Source organism: Manis javanica, chromosome 6 (genome assembly GCF_040802235.1).
Source record: "Manis javanica isolate MJ-LG chromosome 6, MJ_LKY, whole genome shotgun sequence".
In the NCBI taxonomy this organism is placed as follows: domain Eukaryota; kingdom Metazoa; phylum Chordata; class Mammalia; order Pholidota; family Manidae; genus Manis; species Manis javanica.
Window position 1 is genome coordinate 99,107,134 of NC_133161.1, and position 19,833 is coordinate 99,126,966.

General features: G+C 50.0%; 1 protein-coding gene across 1 annotated transcript in view; it reads right to left on the minus strand.

The window, feature by feature from the left end:
* The window catches only part of PKD1L1 (polycystin 1 like 1, transient receptor potential channel interacting), a 131,764-nt gene that overhangs the window by 28,996 nt on the left and 82,935 nt on the right, over positions 1–19,833 (minus strand). Inside the window, exons 37-47 of the mRNA XM_073240006.1 lie at positions 19,155–19,377; positions 17,230–17,403; positions 15,958–16,077; positions 15,801–15,870; positions 15,389–15,435; positions 14,256–14,376; positions 12,710–12,848; positions 11,840–11,924; positions 11,322–11,498; positions 9,674–9,792; positions 3,788–3,898 (exon numbers count right to left, since the gene is read on the minus strand). Of these exons, the coding sequence (XP_073096107.1) occupies positions 3,788–3,898; positions 9,674–9,792; positions 11,322–11,498; positions 11,840–11,924; positions 12,710–12,848; positions 14,256–14,376; positions 15,389–15,435; positions 15,801–15,870; positions 15,958–16,077; positions 17,230–17,403; positions 19,155–19,377 (1,386 nt within the window). The remainder of the gene's footprint in view (positions 1–3,787; positions 3,899–9,673; positions 9,793–11,321; positions 11,499–11,839; positions 11,925–12,709; positions 12,849–14,255; positions 14,377–15,388; positions 15,436–15,800; positions 15,871–15,957; positions 16,078–17,229; positions 17,404–19,154; positions 19,378–19,833) is intronic.

Genomic DNA, 19,833 nt, shown 5'->3' on the forward strand with positions numbered 1-19,833 from the left:
GGGCTTGGAGGCCAGTGTGGCCTGTGCCAAGGAGCTGAGCACAGGAGTGGCAGCAGAAGGCGGTCCTTTCCCTACACGCCTGCCCACTCCAGCACCCAGAGCGTGCACCCCTGCCTCCTGGATACGGGCGTGAGCTCTAGGTTGGGGGGGCACAGATCAAATGCCACTTTGACACAGCGGGGAGTTGACAAAGGCTAGTCGGTTTGCTTCCCAATTGATTTATTTTGTAGCTTTTTAGGTCTGCATCACTTTCCATCATGCAACTGACTTACGGGAGCATTGAAATCATTTCAAACTGACAAGGCTGACCATTTTCACTGTTCAGACAAAGCAGTAAACCACGTTCAGGGACCTTAGCCACTCACTGCAGCGTCAGGAGCACAATTTGGCTCCAAGCTGCAGCTGAGGGGAAAAGGAAGAAGTTAAATTTCCACGGAGAACGCAAAGTACTTCTCCCCTAACTCAAAACACCTCCCCGCATGTGGCTTCGCACTAAGGACACCAAGTAACAGCAAGGATGGGGTCCTTGCCACCATCCCCACGGCAGCTGGCTCGGTTCCACCAGGTCTCTCCAGGAAAAGGGGAGGCCACAGGCCTTCTCAGGGACAGTCACGGTGTTGGAAAGTGATGCAAAGTTAGAAAAGGATATAAACTCAAGTCATCCAAGTCACAGCTTAACTGGTCTGCCGGTTGCAGCGACCGAATCTGACCACTGTGAGAAGGACTGACTATGAGCTCTTCATGGGCTATGTGGTTGTGCGCTTGTACCAGAGGGCAGCGGGGGTGGGGGGCAGGCTGTAGGTAGGGGTGACTCCTGAGAGGGCCGCCCAAGCCTCTCCCCAGCTCAACCCTCCCCATGCTGATGTGAACAGGCCAGGGTGGTGGCAGGTGCTACAAGGTCAGTGCTTTTGCTCCTGCAGAGCCATCTGGGGATGTTTAGCCCACAGCCTGGGGACTAAGTACTGGTAAGCATTTACAGCAGGTACTCTACCGAAAGCAGGTTTTTCCTGTCTTCACAGAGAGGCTACCTCCCCATTCATGACCTTGACTTGATGGCTCCTACCTTTTCAGAGCCTGGACTATGCAGGCCCTTTATTGGGCGCTGCTATCAACCCCTCACTGATGGAAATCATGGTCAAACCAGAGCCAGCTGGACCCCACTGGAGCATCCAGGATGAGGTGATGGGCACCCTGGAAGGAGAGTGCACGGGGAGACGCAGCCCTGCAGACGTTCACGGGGGGGTGATGGCCATCTCAACAGCAGAGAATCTGCTCTGGGAAGCGAGACAGTTTGACAGACAGTCCACCTTTACAGACCAATGCTCCCTAATCTACACTTAAAAATTGAGATACAGGCCTGCCGGCATGTTGAGTTTGCACAATTTGGGGAAATACTATCACTTGGGGACACTTGCTCCCTGTGGGATGACATTAAAGGAACCAGGAGAAGGAAGACCTGAAAGTGACGCAGTGACAGACGTCACACGCCCAGACTGTGCCCTGCCCACGCCTCATTCTGACTCATTTGGAGGCAGGTAACAAACTGAACAATCTGAATATCCTCACTCAGTATCGAGTAGAGCATGTAGCTAAAGCAGGCCTGCAATGCCAGGTCAGTGATGAAAAGATGTAAAAGAGACCAGCAGTTATTTTCCACTTACGGCACCTGGACAGAGGTACTCTTTCATTTACTGGTGCTTTGTTTGTCAGTGTATTGTTGTTTTACTTGGAATTTCATGAAGACTTGATTGAGTTGAGAAAGACTTCAAATAAAACTTAAATGTGATAGAATCCAATAACACGGTCACTTTTTATGAAGACAAATCAAGCAGCCCCTGTGTCCCCTTTGCAGATAGGGACGTCCAGGCTCAGCAGGAGGACTTGCCTAAGTCACCTGCTAACCAGCAGAGCACTAGAAGCCTGGTTCTGAATCCAGCCCAGTCAGTTGCCCCACTGCCCTTCCCTCCTTCCACCTGGGATGCTGGCAAAGGTGGAACACGGGGCGCTGCTGAAGGGGGTGATGGGGGGTGATGGCCATCTCAACAGCAGGATCAGGCCCCAGTGCGGGTAATGTGAGGGTGCACTCTGAGCAGCTCATTACAGATAGGGACCCGTAAATATCCCTGCCTGGTGGCCAGCGGGTCCATAAGTAGTGAGGTTTCACAACCTTGTGGCAACGCAGGTCTACGCACACCCCCAGACTCAAGCATGTCACTTGCTCTGCGCGTGGGACAGAGAACAGAGTATCCCAGCTGCGATGTTTCTTATTTGAGTATCAAATAACAACCCATATGAGGAACGTATCAAGTAATGCTAACTTGCAAAATGTGAGAAAAAAACCAGCAAAGCAAGAAATCTCTCAGGTGTAGAGTTCCATTTCCAGAACCACCCCAATGGTCATTTTGTTTTGTGCACAGCGCCACCTGCCGGTACAAACTGCGCCTGCACAGGTGGCAGAGCCAAAAAGTTGGCTACCAATGGAAAGTACAGCTGTTTTTGCAAATAGGGAGGCAGAAAACACCACTTGATTTCAGGCGAGGATGTCTGCCAGCAGCGGTTTGGATTGCTGAGCTATGGAGAATCCAGACCTGTTAACTGGGGTGTCCAAGTCCTACTTAATTGACGTGTCCTTAATCTGCATTCATTTGCCATCAGCCTGGTGGGCACCAATCACCCTCTTTCACAGAAGATAAAATTAAACAAGCCCTTAAATTAAATTGATTTGCCAGCTACCCATCCTTACCAAAAAATATACAACAAAAATAATTTACATCAAATTGAATAACTTAGTCAAAAGCAACATACTCATAGGGAAGCTACAGGAATGTGTTAAGTATTCCCCAGAGAAAGAAAGTAAGCCTTGGAGCACATTGTTTTAGTTCTGCCACCTACAACATAATAAAGAATCAAATGAATTTGTATCATACACTTGACAATTTAGAGCCAAATGCTTTGAAAGAACTCTCAGACTGAGTATTTTTGGCAGGTGAAAACAGTCATTTAATATGAATTTTCAAAAAAAATGGAATGGAGTGCCGTATGAGATGTACACCTTGATTATAATTTGCACCCCAATTACAGAAACACTGAAACATGGAGAAGAAATACAACACAACAGAATGTAGTCAGTGGTCTCTCTGGGTGGTGGCATATGGAAATCTCTCTGCTTCCTCTTTTTCATTTTAACCTACAGTGAACATCTACTACTTATCATAGCAGGAAGAAACAAATGAACACTTGAGAATGGGAGGGGGTATTACCAGTGTCTAAAATTCTGAGCTAGTTCTCGTGAACTGCAACAATTCACAGTAAATTTCTTTGACTAAAGAACTCAGATGCTTTCTGAAAAAAGAAACTGCAAAACCCTATTTCAGCACAGAGCTTAACGTGCCTTGAAATATCATGGTTTCACTATTTGCCAAACTGAGATACTGTAAATGTGACCAAGTCCCAAGTCTGCACATGGCAGTTACCTGTTACCAGTGGGGAAAATAGTGTCCATGAGACACTTTGACTACTCTTCCCATTTTTCCTATGTGGGGCAGTGGTGAAGAGGGCCTCAGTCTTACAAAAACATGATGTCCCAGACAGTGATCCCGTGGTGTGGAGGGTCTGCTTCTCTACAGTCTATAATAGCAGACAGACATGATTCCCTCAAAGTAATGAAGTACAGGACCCCTTGCCCTGGCACCCTGAGCTCTGGGCCCCATAGGCACATGCTGGCTATGCCCAGATCACTCCTAGTGCTGCGGCCCCAGATGTAGAGAAGGTCACCTAAACAACCTACCTTGTAAACTCATTCCGGATAGCTTGATTGAGAGCCTGTTCATCTCGGGAGAATTGCCCATATGTTAAAAACAAGTGCAGAAGCAGCATGAAGGTGTACATGGCAATGTCCCTGTAAAACAGAGATTTTAAAATTAGCATCCTCACACACTCAGTGTGTACGGATCCAGCAAAACATTATTTATTTATTTATTTCATTAAGGTATCATTGATATACACTCTTATGAAGGTTTCACAAGAAAAACAATGTGGTTATTACATTCACCCTTATTATTGAGTACCCCCCATACCCCACTGCAGTCACTGTCCATCAGTGTAGTAAGATGCCCGAGTCCCTATTTGCCTTCTCTGAGCTATGCTGTCTTCTCCTTGACCCCACACATACCATGCGCACCAATCATGATACCCTACAATCCCCTTCTCCCTCCCTTCCCACCCACCCTCTCCCACCCCTCCCCTTTGGTAACCGCTAGTCCCATCTTAGAGTCTGTGAATCTGCTGCTATTTTGTTCCTTCAGTTTTTCCAGCAAAAGATTTTTAATGGAATTTTAACCAGGCTTTTAAATCCCCAGGCAGGAATTTTTGGGAAAGGTGTGAGCATTTATTTGTACATTGACACCCAATTTTCTTAAAATCATTTTTGAAAAAAGACTCCCCTTCCTCCAAGGAATTGTCTTTGTGCCTTTGCCAGTTGAGCATATTTGCACAGATCTCTTTCTGGGGTCCCTGTACTGTTCCTGATGGACAGGTTGGTCCTGTGAGCATTTCCACACTGGCTTAGTTATCGTGGCTTAGTTATCCATGTCAGAATTGTTTTGGTTATTCTGGTTCCTTGGCTTTCCACATATACATTTTAGAATCAGCTTGTTACTAACTACAAGAAAGCTCTCGGGAGTTGGTGGGATCAAACTGAGAGGAATCAACACTTTTGCACTGCCAAGTCTACCAATCCATGAACACAGTGTGTGGCCCATTGCTTTATTATCTGTGATTTCTTTCATTAGTGTTTTTGGTTTTCAGCAAATTCTACATGTTTAATCAGACTTATAACTAAGCATTTCTTTGGTGCATTGTAAATAGTACTGCTTTTTCAATTTTCAGTTCCAACTGTTCATTGCTGGCATCTGGGAACATGGTTGACAGTTTATTGAATTTCACCCTGTAACTTTTTAACATTCTCCGATTAGTCCTAGAAGCCTTTCTTGTAGACTATTTGGGATTTTCTGTATAGCCTCTTCACGTCATCTGCCAAGAGGCTGTTTTATTTCTTCCTTTCAAATCTGTAAGCCTTTTATTTACTTTCCCTGCCCACTGCATTGGCTCGGACTTCTGACTTGCGGTCTAACGAGAGCGGTAAGAGAGGACATCCTCGCCTTGCGTTGGTTTGAATAAGCACTCGCTGTTGGCCTAAGTCTGAGTGAGCTGCAGGGTTTTCACAGACACGGTGAGTCTGGGAAGCTCCCGCTATGCCTAGTTCGCAGAGACCATTTTCCCTGTGAAGGGCTGTTGGGTGCGCTCTTCTGTATCTACTGAGGTGACCACACAGTCCTGGCATCCTGTTAAGGTGGTGGGCTACATGAACTATTTTCTTCTCGTTCAACCTGTGGGCGGCACCTCCACCTCTGTTTGGTTTCTTTGTAATTTATTTGTTGAGAAAATGTTGTTTTTGTGCTGTAGACTCCCTTCCCATGGGGTCCCCGAGTGTGCTCTCAGGTGAACTGCAGGTTGGCACACAGTCGGACCACACCCAGACGAGGCTATTTCGGGTAGCCTGCCTCATAGGTGATGTGTTTTCCATCAGAAGGCACATGTCTGGTTCCTTCCTCCTCTTCTCTTTGTGTTGGACTTTGTTGATGATTAAGGCTTAGACTCATTAATTCATTAAAGACTGGGAAAAGGTCAGGTTCTGATTCTATCATGTTACCGTCTTCCATTAGCTGGAATACTGCTATCAAGAGAAACAGACGATTTCCCTGGGGATTCGTTTGTACAGGGAAAGAGAGAACTGGTAACATCATTACCGGTTTTTTCAAAGTTGGGTCCAGAGCATTTGCCAAGACTGAACAATTACATTTTTTGTTATCAAACTCAAGGCTTTACATATATTTGATGAGTTTCAGTTCACTGTAGTTGCAATTCCTGATCTGATGTCAAATTACCCATCTTTGACCCAGTGAGCCTCTTCAAATTGGCTTCCGAGGCCCGTAGTCATTCATTACCTCCTTGCTTAAGAAATGTTCCAGGCTTATCTTGTACATGTTCTGCCACAGACTGAATTTCAGGAATTCCAACAATGCCTGATTCTTTTCAGTAGAAAATGGAATTTTCCACCATTGGAAACCAGATTTCAAAATCTGGGTGCTGTGGGTACCCATGGCTCACAGGCTGTTTAAGGCCTTTTCTTGGTGGACAGACCTAGACAATATTTTTTCCCCTTAACTTCCTGCTCAAACTCAGGTCTACGGGATTTTAACTTTTCACAATTTCAAATCTGTACCTCCTGTCTCCCACACTGAGGATCTTAGCTTCAAGAACACCAGGAAGCTTCAAGTCACAGAATTCCTCATTTGCTTTACCCCACAACAATCAACCATCAGAATAAGGACAGCAACACTCCGCAATAACACAGTGAATGAAAACAGATTTATGATTTTTTCCCTTAATTTGTTTCTGTCCTCAGGGGCTGGGCTTGGAAGGTCAAATTTTTAAATCTTAACATAAATTTTTGAAAATCCTATTCCTTCTCTCCTCCATAAGGAAGTTCTTTCTGAAGTGATATGAGCTATCTTTCCTTGTTTGTTTTATTTAGGATAAACAGATGCATGTAGATAAGATTCATATCCCCTTCTGTTCAGTGGCTGGCAGGTTAATGCTCTTTTCTACCTTGCTTCCCTCCTGCAACAGATCCCGGAGGCCTTCCCAATGTCTGTGCAGACAGACCTGGGATTTCTTACAGCTAAGCACTACCCCTCTGGGCCCTGGGCCCAACGAGGACATCGGGGTGATTTCCAGGCTGTTTCTGCTCTGAAGGTCCTGCATCAAGTCTCGTACCTGTGTCTTCCCTGAGATTTGCAGATTCCCCACACGTGGCATCATTCCACATTCACACCAACACTGTACTCTGGCATCTCTTTTCCCTTGGCCCTCTAACCATGGTATGTGGTCACATTTCTAGATTTTTGCAGTTTTAATTTGCAGTTCTCTTATGGTAAGTGAAGTGCCATTTGCATTTCTTTTTCCTGTGAATTGTCTGTTCAGTTCTTGAGCACATCTTGAGTCATGGGTTTCTTCCATTTTTTTGAAGATCTTTATACGTTAAGATTAGACCTGTGTCTGTTACAAGTATTCTTTCCTAGTTTGTCACTGTCTTTCTACTTTGTGCAGAGTATTATTTGCCATGAGTTTATTTTCTTTTTCACATTTTGTCACCAAATTTATTTTTCTTTTCCCTTTTTGTTTCTGGATTTCAAGTCACAGGGAAGTTTTCCTCACTCACAGGTCATGGGGAATTTACTCATTCTTCCAGCCAGACCGTGTATGGTTTTGTTTTCATATTTAAATCTTTAATCATTTGGAATTGAGTTGTATGTGGTGTGACAAAAGCAGCCGATTTTACTCTTTCTATATGACTATTCAGTTTTCTCAATTCCACATATTAAGAACTCTGTCTTAATGCAGAGGGCTGAGATGCCACCTGCATCACCTACTAGCCTTGGCATTCATATGTGAGTCCCTTCCTGGGTTTTCTATTCTGTCTGTGGGCTGTTGCTGTTATTCATGTGCCAGAAACCGCGCCCCTTAAGATGCCTGTAATCTCCTTAATGTCTGCGGAGCCGGCCCTGTAAGGTAAATTCTAACCGAAATAAGCAGGCGATGAGAGGCAACAAAGGGCCAGGCAGTTAGTTCATTTGAGCGCAATCCCGGGCGATGTTGCCTGGTCTGGCTAGTCACAGGCCAGGGAAGTCACGCTCAGCAGGGCAGGCGGTGAGTTTTTAAAGAAGGTAGGGGGAGGCAGAGCTTAGATTTACAGCGGGCGAGGATTGGCTAGCCTAAGGCACATTTTTCAGGTTGGGAGGGGGCAGCAGCTGGGGACTTTGGCACGTCATCAGTGTTGGAGGTGCTCACCCCTCCCTCCGGTGCCTCCAACCTTACAGGCCCCCCACTTGCTCTGCCTGCTGAGGGTTTTCTCGGCCAGCTGTTTGCATCTGTTCTTCTAAACTAACTTTATAATTGACCAGAACCAGTAAAAAAAAAAAAAAGTGTGACGGCATTTTATTGGGATCGTGTTAAATTCATAGACTGCTTTTGGAGAGAACTTGAGGAAGAAGCGGTGTTGCGTCCGCAGGCACATGTTTCCGTGCACCTGCGCCCACATCTGTGCTCTGGCACTGCTTCTACTTTCCTCTGGAAGTTCTGTGCATTTCCCCTTATTCCTGTACCCGAGGGGTTTTGTATTTTATTTAGTTGTTGTGTTGAATAGAGTCTTCTGTCAAATCTTCTACTGGCTTTCATTTGAACATGTGAAGGATATTGGACTTTGTATTCTTTGTATTTTAATTTTATAACCTGTTACTTCACTTAATTCCCTTACCATCTGTAGTATGTTTTTTTTTGTTTTTCAGTTTTCATGACAGACTTTCAGCCATGTCATATGCAAGAAGAGCTGGTTTTGCCACGTCTGCTGTTTCTGACTGTTCCCTGGGTGCACCCGTGCTGGTCCCTGGCCCCGGCTGCAGCCTGGTCTCCTGGGAGCTGGACAGAGTGCAAAGGCCTCGCACCCCTGTACTCTCTCAGAGGGACACCACGTTGCCTGCGATGGCCAGTGGGCTTTGGGTCCCACTTCTCTGGCACCAGGCACCCCAACACTTCCCCTGCACCCAGTTCTTGGGGTGCTCAAGGGGTTTCTCCCAGTTGTCTGCCTTTGGGGGCTTGTGGGGAGCAACTTGCCCTCTCATTCTGCGAAAGCACATGTTTTCTGTGGGTTTTGTTTTGCTCTCTAATCGCTCCATTTTCAGGGGAAGAGTTGTAGGGATTAAGACTTTTCCTCCACCTGCCCCACAGTTCCTCCCACACTCTCCCTGGAACATGTAACACAACCACAGCTTCACTTTGGGAAAAGGTTTGCTTTCGGACGTATTCCCTCCTTAAGGGGGAGCAAATGGTACCCATACTGCGATGGAGGGTTTTCAGAAGTTGCTGTCAGTGGTCCCACTGCAGGTTAGCATCACCCCATTTGCAAAGTATCAGCAACTTCTAAATCCTTGCCAAAGTACAGCAAGAGGATCTGAGAGAGCAAATAACATCTAGGATTTAGAGAAAAGACTCAGCTGGTGTTTGCACAAGGTCCTACATCCACTGGGATGAGGTGTGAGAATGTGTGTCATTGAGAGAAACGTGTCTGAGGTCTAGGTGGGGAAGCTGCCATGCGTGTGGGACATGTGAGGCTTTGTGTCTCATCTAAAAGAAGTTGTGCAGATTTTGCATCAAGCACCATAAATATGTGTGCATATTTTAATATTATTGCTAAATATATGTCATGGGGCTAGCTTGATGCCCCAGGAAAGGCTGTTTGTCTTGTGCCTTCCTGCTCCCCAGGTGCTCCAGTAGGGAGGCATAAGTCCCAGGCAGCATGCAAAGCACCCACCCAGTGGGGGTCCACTCCCATTGTGTGCAGCCATGTGCACTGAGGCCTGTGGACAGGAGTCCTTAACTTCATCACCAGCACCTGCAGACCAAGCTGACACCAGGTGGCCTTGGCCTCCCGTATCCTGACTACGCAGTGGTCGGTTTGAAAAGCACGACTTTGGGGCCAGCAAGGTCCCACCTGCTCAGTGCTCCCTACAAAAAGGGGGCTGGGCCAGACCCGGCCTTGCAAGCCTGCACCCACCTCAGCATCACCTGTGTCCATGCCTCTCTTCTCATCCTGTCCCTGGTGACCCTGAGCTGCGCTGTGGTCGGTGGCCGTGCCCAGCGCAGGCGGCGCACATGTTGCCGGACAGCCAAGGCCTGTGGGATGAGGGCACGTGAGCTCAGGGCTGCCATGGAGGCCAAGGCCCTGGTGCTCCCATGAACCTGGAACAGCGGCATCGCGGCTCCACATCCACCTAGGGTTAGGAATGGGCTGCTTTGTGCAGGAGGCATAACCAGGCTGGTGGGCAGTGGCCTGGGAGGAGGCAGCCCAGCTACGAAGTGTGCCCATGTCCCAGGCTGGCTCTGTTAGCAGGGTCAAGGCTGGGCACTCACAGAGTCACCCAAGAGGCCTGTCGGTCACAGTCCAGTGGCAGGGGCAGTTCTGCTCATCTGCTGAGCTGGCACTGGCCAGGCCCTTGGGGCATCTAAGAGGCTGGGGCAGTTACATATGTGGGCCGCTGGGGAGCTGAGGCTGGGGAACCCCTGGATTTCACAGTGCTGGCAGGTGGTGGCCACGAGGTCAGCTGGCTGGGGGTGCTGCAGCACTCAGGTAGGCAGGTAGCGGCCCTGGATCAGGGCTGCATCCATGGAAGGAAGCTTACCTGTGGCTGAGACCACAGGAAGACAAGGGACAAGGCAGCATGGCAGGTGTGGCCACAGTAGGAAGGGGGCCTTAAAGGAAAGTCAAGACCTCAAGGGGTGAGGAAGGCCAGAACATGCAGCACTCAGAGGCCAATGTGCTGGGGGCCTGGGGGGACTGAGGAAGGGATGTGACTGAGGTTTGGGGCCCAGGCCCAAGGCTCCACTCAAGTGGCCTCGCTCTAATTGCTTCACCACTCCCAGCATCCGTCTTCCTCATCTTACAGAAGGAGGCAGTGACGGTCCCACATCAGGAGGCATGTGAGAGCCCATAACACAGTAGCGGGAAGAAAGCGTGCATGACAAACTGCAGAAGGCTCGGGACGGAGTAAACGCACCACGTATTTATCATGGTCGTGGGTTATGGGAGGAAGGCCCCACGGGTCACCCTGTGCCAGTTTAGCCATCAGGAGCTCCTGGACTCTGAGAGGATGGGAGTGGGGACAAGGTCTGGCTGTCATGAGCAGTTTATAGCCCCGGTCACAGCTAACTGCCATTCCATGTGAGGTCGATGCTTGTTGCAGGTCACAGGCACTAACCTAGCAACTGGGTTGTGCATTTCCTCATGGAGTCTGGCCCTTCTCTTCCCTCATGTCATCTGCCCTGCCAGGAGAATGCCACCCACAGGAGAGGAAAAGCAGAGCACGGGAAGGAAGAAAGGAGGGAGGGAGGAAAGGTAAGACGGGGGAGGGAGTAAATTTTCTGTGGGTCTGTTGAAACGCAAATGGCTCAAAAGTTCTCCAAAATCATGGCCGAGAATTATATTTCTCATTTGCTTCAGTATTTTAAAACAAGCCCATTTTCTTGATGCTCTGATTTCTGTGGGGGAGGAATCAAGGTAAGGAACTAGATGCTGTTCGTTCATCTCCACGTACACCTGTGGGTCTCCAAAATGCAACTGAACTTGAATTCAAAGAGTGAGTTTGTACATGCAAAACCAGGCGGGAGCAGCTCTCTGCAGCACAGCCTCATGGACAGCATCACACCTTTTCAACTTCACTTGCACAGAGGGGGACCCCACAGCATGAATGGAGGGGCGTGCAGGTCCTGGGAAGCTCCTCCAGCTCAGCGTCCAGACCCTTGGTAGCTTCTCGTAATGACTCAGTGAAAAAGTGCTTGTCGGCTCTCCTTTTCCAAGCGAAGCCCAGCGCCACAAGGCCGATCTGGGGAGAAGTCAGACACGGAGTGGGTGCCATACCATGCCCTATGGATGTGTCCCCACCTCCTGGTTGGGAGGGGCTGCACTGCCAGCCTAGACACAGGCCAGCGTCACCTGCCTGGGATCCCACCAGAGACCCACCTCTCTCAGGCTCAGTGGCCTCAAATGGAAATGGGGGTTGAAATGTTTTCTAGGGAAGCATATGAGGGCTGAGCAGCCATGCATGGGACCCGCTTCCCGGGGTTCCTCACCACTCCTTAGTTAAGCTGGAAAGAATGCAGAAGTTCTCAGACCAGAGCCACACCCCTTTTCAGCCCCCTGTTGATAAAGAGTCCACCTGCTCACCATGAGTGGCTGGGTGATGAAAGCACAGCACAGCACAGAGAGAACCAGCAGGTATATCCACCCAGCACACCACATGGGTCCAAACCTGCCAGGAGAGCTGTGTCAGCAACTGCCTGCATGCGCCCAGGGACCCACGATGGGAGGCCGGACAGCATTGGCACTGGAGGGTGCCTCTCCCTGCCAAGGGGCCGCCAGCCTCCCTGAAGTTGCTGTGCGGGAGGTAAGGGAACAGCCAGCACAGAGAAGGCAGAGATGGGAAGGGTGGACGGTGCTAATAAGGGTAATGGTGAATTTCACATGTGCTGAGCACCGAACAGGTGCCAGGCCCTATGCTAACACCATCACATTGAGGATTTCCTTGCTCCTCCAAGAGCCTCATGCATTAGGCACTACAAATACTCCTGTTTCACAGGTGAGCAAACTGAAGCACACAGAGGTTTCTAAGCAACTGGCTTATAGAGGGGATCAATGCAGGTGGTGGATGGAGCCAGAATGTATGGGATATACACAGTGACCCCCGTCTTGCAGGTATACGCTTTGTCCGAAGACAGGACGCATTAAGGATGCACCAGCTCAGAGCATGCCCTCCAGGGAGCTCAGCAGCTGGGCAAGGGTCCTGGGCTTCTTGTAACAGCCAGGACTCTATCCAGGCCAGCTGCCGTCCCACAGTTGGCCAGCCCCAGAGGCCCTTTGGGGTTTTCATGTGTTTCTCTTTTTCCCCAAGGTGATGGAGGTAGAAATTAGACTATGACAGCAGTAGTCATGTTAGGGGACCACACTGCATGAGCTCCCAGGAACCCGAGATTTCCTTATAAATGTTAGACTTTCCACCCAAAGCCCTGAGAGTATTTGAAAACCTCTGCCACTCACCTGTACCCTAGGAGTCCTGTCCCCAAGCCAGAGGCCATGCAGACTATCCCACAAATGGCCCACGCTGCAAAGCTCAACCAAGGCAGCAGGGTCCTTGGCCACCGGAGTGCGGTGAGTTCTTCAAAGCCACTGCAGGGGACTGAGGAGCCGCAGGGAAGAGGCACATGTGTTAACAGACCTGCTCGCTTCCATCCTCACCCAAATGCAGTCATTACTTTTATGTGCCAACTGGACGGGCCATGGGGGTCCCAGTCATTTGGTGAAACATTATTTTGGGTGTGTTAAGTGAAACTGTTCCTAGACGAGATGAACATTTAACAGGTGGACCCAGCATGGGGTGGCCCTATCCAATCAGGAGAAGGCCTGAATAGAACAAAAAGGCGGGCCTTCCCAGAATCAGAGGGATTTCCTCCTGCCTGACGGCCTCTGAGCTAGGACATGGGCTGTTTCTGTCTCTGGGCTTGAATGAAACATCAGTTCTTCCAGGCCTTCGGCTTGCTGATAGCAGATCTTCGAACCTCTCGCCTCCATGACTACGTGACTTACTTTCAGTAAATCTTTTTCTGTGTATATCTGCATATACCCTATTGGTTCTGTTTCTCTGGAGAAGCTTAATGCCCAGAGATTTGTAGTTTGCCTAAAGTGGGGATTTTATGGTTTTTCTTTTTCTGTCTTGTCTGATCCTTCAGCCTTCCTCACAGACAACTGGTGTCACAGTTTACAGTGTTGTGGACTTGGTATTTCTCTGGAGCTTTGCTGGGTCTACACAATGGCTGATTGCATGAAGTGACCACCATCTCCAGCCTGGGAGAAAATGTGGCCATTCTCAGAACAAAGTGCTGTTTACAATCAGTACTTTCCATCAGAATTATGCCACAGTCTGGGCTATGGTCTGTTGCTATATGTGCCCCACAGTTTATATTTCTCACTATGAGTAGCAGGGAGGAGGGAGAGGAGCAGGGAGTAGGGGCCATGCTGGCACTGTCCACCTCCCGAGAGAGCAGCAACTCGTGCCCACTCTGTTAGCTTCTTTGGAACCAAGGGCACTCTGAGGGCTGCCCCACATCTGCTGCATGGAGTCGCCTGGAGGCCCAGTTTCCCAGGTGATCACTTCTCTGGGTAGATCCCATTAGGGCCCAGAGGCAGGCAGAAGGCAGTGTTAGGCCTGGGCGGCCCTCATGCACACCGCCCCGTTGTTCCTGCAGCTCCCTGTCTGAGGCTCTGCTCACTGTCCAGCATCGCCTGGAGCTGCAGAGTTATTCATTCTAATTTGCATCAAAAACATTTGAAGTTTCAAATTTCAGAATACTTAAAGGAGAGTTAAGAGTCTATTATTGGTTTTCAAAAGACACAACTAAATTCCTGCCAGGACACCAGAAATCACCAGGGCTTTGGAATGAAGCTGATGCCTTGGTTTCAGATGGGCCTGGCTTAGACATGATCATATGTTCAGTCACATTTGGCCCTACTGTGCAAACCCTGCCTCTCCCAGGGGCCAAGGGGCCCAGCAGGAAGGGCCGTGCTGCACACCCACCACCACCGTCACCTTGGTTGCTGACAGCACAGACGTCACTCTTCTCCCTGTTTGCCCGCTGGCCTGGGGCAGCTCTGCGGGCCTCCAGCTCGGGGGCAGGACAGGGCCTGGCACTCCCAGAGAGAATGTTACCCTTGAAAAGAAGGCTGACTAGTTAGTGTCCCAGTGCATACAGGGCTCGGTAGAATTTGGGGCCATCACAGTAATGCAGAGTGAGTGAAAGTTTTCTCAGGAGGCAGACATGGCCTGGCCACTTGTTAAGCCCCAGGCCTCAGGATGGGCTCTGGGGAGGATATGCAGGCAGCCCAGGGCCAGCAGCTCTGCACCCTGCAGAGGGTGGCAATGGCATTAACAGGCTTGCTGTAGCCAGAGGTGACAACACCTGCCTTCCACAGGCTGTGGACCCACCACAGCAGAGTTCTGTCTACAGCAAGGGGTCAGTGAGGCTCATGGCAGAAGGGCAGAGAGCTGGCCTGGCATGGGGAGTGGGCAGCTCCAAGCAGGACAGCAGTGGGGACACAGGCCTGGGGACCAGCACCATGCTCAGGAGAAGGAGCTTCCACAAGGAGGTAGGGATTCCAAATGATAAGGAAACACATGTGCCCCCAACACTCCCACAGAGAAGAATCCCACCCAACTAGCTGCACAACCACACCAATCCAGAATAAGCCAGGTGGTGATGTGATTCATTTTCTTTGAACCTGTCCTTCAACCTGCCTAGGTCATAGGTGAGGGCTGGACCATGGGGCACCTGCCTGGGGCCAGCTCCTCCCAGGCCCACCCAGGGACTACAGAGCAGCCAGGCTCATACCCAGGACCCCTGCTTCACCGAGTTTCCCCCACTGGACCTAACAATGCCACCCCTGCTCAGGCCCAGCTTCTAGAACATCTCTTTCTATACCAAGGTGGCTTTCCAAATTCTGCTGGCTGCACGCCTTCCCATCCGGCCTTTGCTCAATGCCTGGACAGCTGCTCCAGCCTGTTCAGGAGCCAGTCCAGCAGGTTTCCAGCGCATCCTTCCCACATCTCTACCCCACCCTGGGCTTGACCACCTGTGGCCAGACCACAGTCAAGGCAGACACCAGAGAAACCTAACTGGTAGCATTTCAGGCCAGAGAGTTAGCACTGTGCACAATTCAGTTTACCTCGTATGTCTTCTGTGCACCAGCTGTCCTTCTACGGGTATCAGGGCCTTATTTGAAAAGTCAAATGAATGATGTTAAGCAGGGAGGGAGGGTTCCTGGGAGAGCACTTTCTTCAGGAAACACTGGAAACGGACAGGGCTGAAGGGAGGACTAGCCACGGTGCTGTCCTGGTGTGGGCCTGGACAACGCTCAGGTGGCTTTGAAATGAATGAAACCCAGCTAGCCTCACAATGAACACTATGCAAACGGAAGTGAGAGACACAATGCCCACTCAGCAGACCAGCCTTCCCAAGAGTCAGCCACCACGGGGGAGTTTCTCCGACCCCACTGCCACCCCAGACTTCCTCATCTCCCTGCTGCTGTGATTTTAAAGCAAACACCAAACCCCTTTAAAGGGAACATGCAAACTTACCCTGAGCTGCGTCCTCCAGTGCTCCTTGAGGGGGCAGGTATGGCTCTGCCCGGGGAGGCCCACTGGCTTCCTGTGGAAGTAAGGCAATGGTTCTGGTGGGTGTCCCCGTGATGAGGGCCCACCCAGGAGAACAGGGCCATGTGGCGGGCGCTGGTACCTTGCTGAGCCTGAAGAGCAGGGACAAGAGCTGTGCCCCAGGAGAAGCCAGGAGGGCGCATAGGAAACCCGTCCAGAAGGACCCGGCAGTGACATTGCTGGGGCTGGCAGCCCACGGGAGCTGCAGTGACACAACAGAGCAGAGACATCCCTGAAGTAGGCCTGGCTTAACATGTACAGTCATCTTGAAATTACAAGGGTATCTGATGTGAGCATTTTCTTTATAGGAAACTAAAGTTCTCGCTCCCTGAATCATCCCAGAAGAAAAGAAAAATCACAAGGCATATTCTTGTTTTTCTCCTACATGAATCTTTTTGTATTGTACAAACATTTGCTCAGCGTTTTCTTTATGCTGGGTGTGTCTTATGCTCCCCTGACTGACCCCTCAACTGACTGCGGTCCTGCAAGGGCACCAACAACCCATTTGTCAATAGAGAGGCCGAGAGGATCAGACAGCCGGTCAACCTCGGAGGAGGATGCCACCGTAGGCTTCCTGACCATGGCCTGTTCTTGTCCCAGTGGCACAGCTGCTCCCTTACTGCTACTTGATGACGTTTCTTAATCATCTTATACATTCTACACACCTGTTATTCTTTTTTTAAAGGATTCTGCCAACCCACTACTGTTACTGCTCTCTGGTGGCCCTGTCACCAAACCCCACCTCTGAAAAGGCCCCTCCACATTTCCAGCCCCTGGGGGGCCCATGAATGGCCATGAGGTTGTCCTAAGAAGCATATCTGACTGCTTTCCCTCCCCCACAAAGTCAGGCTATGGTTATTTTCCAAAGGAAGGCGAAGCCTCCACTCTGCCTGTGCTGATTTAGAATTACCCTCTACAGCTCCTGAGGAACTGCGGGACCGAGCTGCCCATTGCAAACTGGCATCCCAAGGGGAAACAGGGCCATCCAAACTGTTCCCTCCTCCTCCATCAGAGGATTTTTAAACTCTGAATTAACTGCCAATGTTAAAAGAATGCAGGCGTGTTCTCATTAGACAATTAGGTGGGTGACCCTCTAAAGAAGTTGCGAGCTCCACACAGAAGCATCACTGGAAGCAGGCCTGTGCTGGCTTCACCCAGAGACCCCTGCCCACAGGCCCTCCCGGCCCCTCCCAGGCCGACATCCCCTCCAGGGCTCCAGAGGCCCACAGCTCCCTTGCCCTGCCTCCCACCTCTCCCTGGGCACTGTGATTCGGCTAATTCCTGAGTCAGCAAGGCATCACATGATAAGGTTGGGACTTGGAAGCCACTTTAAGGAAAACCCAGTGCCTCCCACCTGCTTCCATCTGGTGGCAGTGACCAGGGCAGTGAGGCACGCGTGTGTGCACAGCAGGGCAAAGGCAACGGTAAGGCGCTGTGTGCGCAGGAGGCCGTTGCAGGGTGGGGCGCTGTATGCTGAGGCCCAGACGTGGAAGTCTTCCAGGTACTCTGTGAACTTGGAGTACAAAAGCTGCAGCAGACAGAGGGCATAGACACTGCATGTTACACACACATGTGGACGTTGGTTGACCACCAGTCCTTTTGAGTGGGTTTCTTTAGCCGGGGGCCAAGCTACGCTGGGCATGCCAGCCACTCGCCCCTGCCTGCTTCTGCCTCTTCCATAGCTCCTTGTCCCGCCACGCACTCAGTGCACTGGGCATGCCCAACGCCATCTGCCACTGGGTGTCTGGAGCTGGAGGATACACTGCCCCCATACCACCTCATGCTCAGTGTTCACACCTACTCTGTAGAGCCTCCTAATGAACCCTCACCCAGTGGACCCCACATCTGTCCTTTGTGTTCCTGATAGACATATAAAACCCTCGTTCCCAGCACAGTTCCCTGCCACACAGGTACATCTACCCAGCTTTGAGTGCCCTGTGGGCTGGGAGCACCTCCTGTGCCCTCAATAGCCCACAGCACCTGCCACACAGGGCCACATGTGGTTTATGCACCGAGTTCCAAAGGTTCAGTTCTACTCAAACAGTGTTCAGCGCTTAGCACTCTTCTAGAGCAAACAGGACAACAAACAGCAGCACACAGGAAAGGCAAGCAAACGGGTCTATTAGGATGAGAGTACAGCTTTCAAAAGAGGGACAGGCAGCGAGGGTGCACACCAACCCCTAGGCATGGCCACCTGTGCACCTCTGCAGCTGAATTAGTAAGCACGGGTTTCTCTCAAAGCTCTCCAGCAAAACAGCTGGGGAATAGACCATGGAAGATATTCAGGCAGTTATATTTATGTAAGGTAATCATCTAAGGAGACTCCCATTGAATCAAGCATTCAGTTTTAGGTGCGAAAGAATTTCTGTATTTCAAATTCACTGTGATTGCTTTCTTCTAAGTTAGCACTGTCGAGTCTGCTGATGCAAGGTGGTGAGCCTGGCCCTCTCCCCATGGCAGGCGGCGATGGGCACACACTGAGAAGAAAGACCTGGTGGCCTAGGAGAATGTCAGTGCTCACTGACTTCCTGTCTCCATTTGAGACCAGCCTGAGAAATGGTTCTCCAGAAACACAAAGCCACGAGTCCCAGTGCCTTCTACACCATTTTCTGTTATGGGCATGACAGAAGGAAATTCTGAATGTCCAACAGGTGGATATTTAAGCAAAGAGAAGTGCACAGTGGGCCATCAGATAGCCCTTCTATGATTTTAAAGGAAATTCATGAGGAAATCTACTCTAAAATATTAAATTAGAAAGTACAAAATACACAAGCATTATCATTAGAACCATATGAAATATATCCATATATTGGGGAAGATTAGAACAGGCAAACATAACATTTCAGAGCTGGTCTGTGAGCTTATGTTGTGTCTCTTTTTGTGATCTCCTGCCACTCGGCATGGGTCACACGTGCATTCTGTTCTTCAGTCAATTCTGCTGTTCGGGATCTAAGCCAGGCGCTCAGAAGTGAGCTGATTAGTGACCCCTTGGATGACACAGACCACAGGCCGCCATCAATTCTGCAAATGTTATTACAGTCACAATTAAAAGAAGAAAAACTTGACTGCAATAATGCCTAATTGGCAAGGGTAATTAATCCATGCTCAGGTGTTCACTTAATCCTTGCATCATTAAAGACACGGCTGTATGGATACTAACTTAGATATTAAGAAAGCAACAAATACATGGAACTCTAGAAGAGATTAAGGAACTGCAGAGAGATGCACAGACGGGTGGTCTCCTAGACCACCGGAGATGCACAGATGCATGCCACCTACCTTCCAGAAGCCGAGGCCCTGGTGCAAGCAGACCAGCTCCCTCTCCACGCAGCCATCCTGCCTGCCCACTGCCAACCAGCACTCAGCAGGGAAGAGCCAGCTGTGCCCCTGCCGCACACCCAGTTCCTTCACCATCACGTGACTGACGTACCAGGCAGGAGAGGGTCCATGGCTGTTGTGCCAGAGGCGGATCTTCTGGAGTGGGCCCAGCCTGGCTGGAGCACTGGGGGTACAACAACCCATCAGGCCGGCAGTGCCAGCCCCAATTCTCACCGTTGGGGCTGATGGGACATGTCAATTAACAAGCCTTATGCAGGGTGTCATCCGAAGCCTGGTGGTGTCCCTGGCCTGCTGCACAGTGACCATGCACGAGCTCTTCAGCTCCTACCAGCTTCCCTTAACCCAATCACCCCTTGATAATGTGTGTGCTTAGTGTGGACTAACCTGCGGGTGACTCTCTTCTCTCTTAATGAAGATGTAATTATCCAAACCAATAAATATTCTGAATGAAATTTGCCAGGAGAAAAACATGTGGTTCAGTTCTTTCATGTTTTCTGAGACCTTCGGGTGCTTAAGTCCTGGTAAATGGTCCTTCTTACTCCAGCCCCACCATCCTTGAGTGGCTATGTGCCCCACTCCCCCAATTGGGGATGGACAAAATCAAGCAGGATTAGTGACA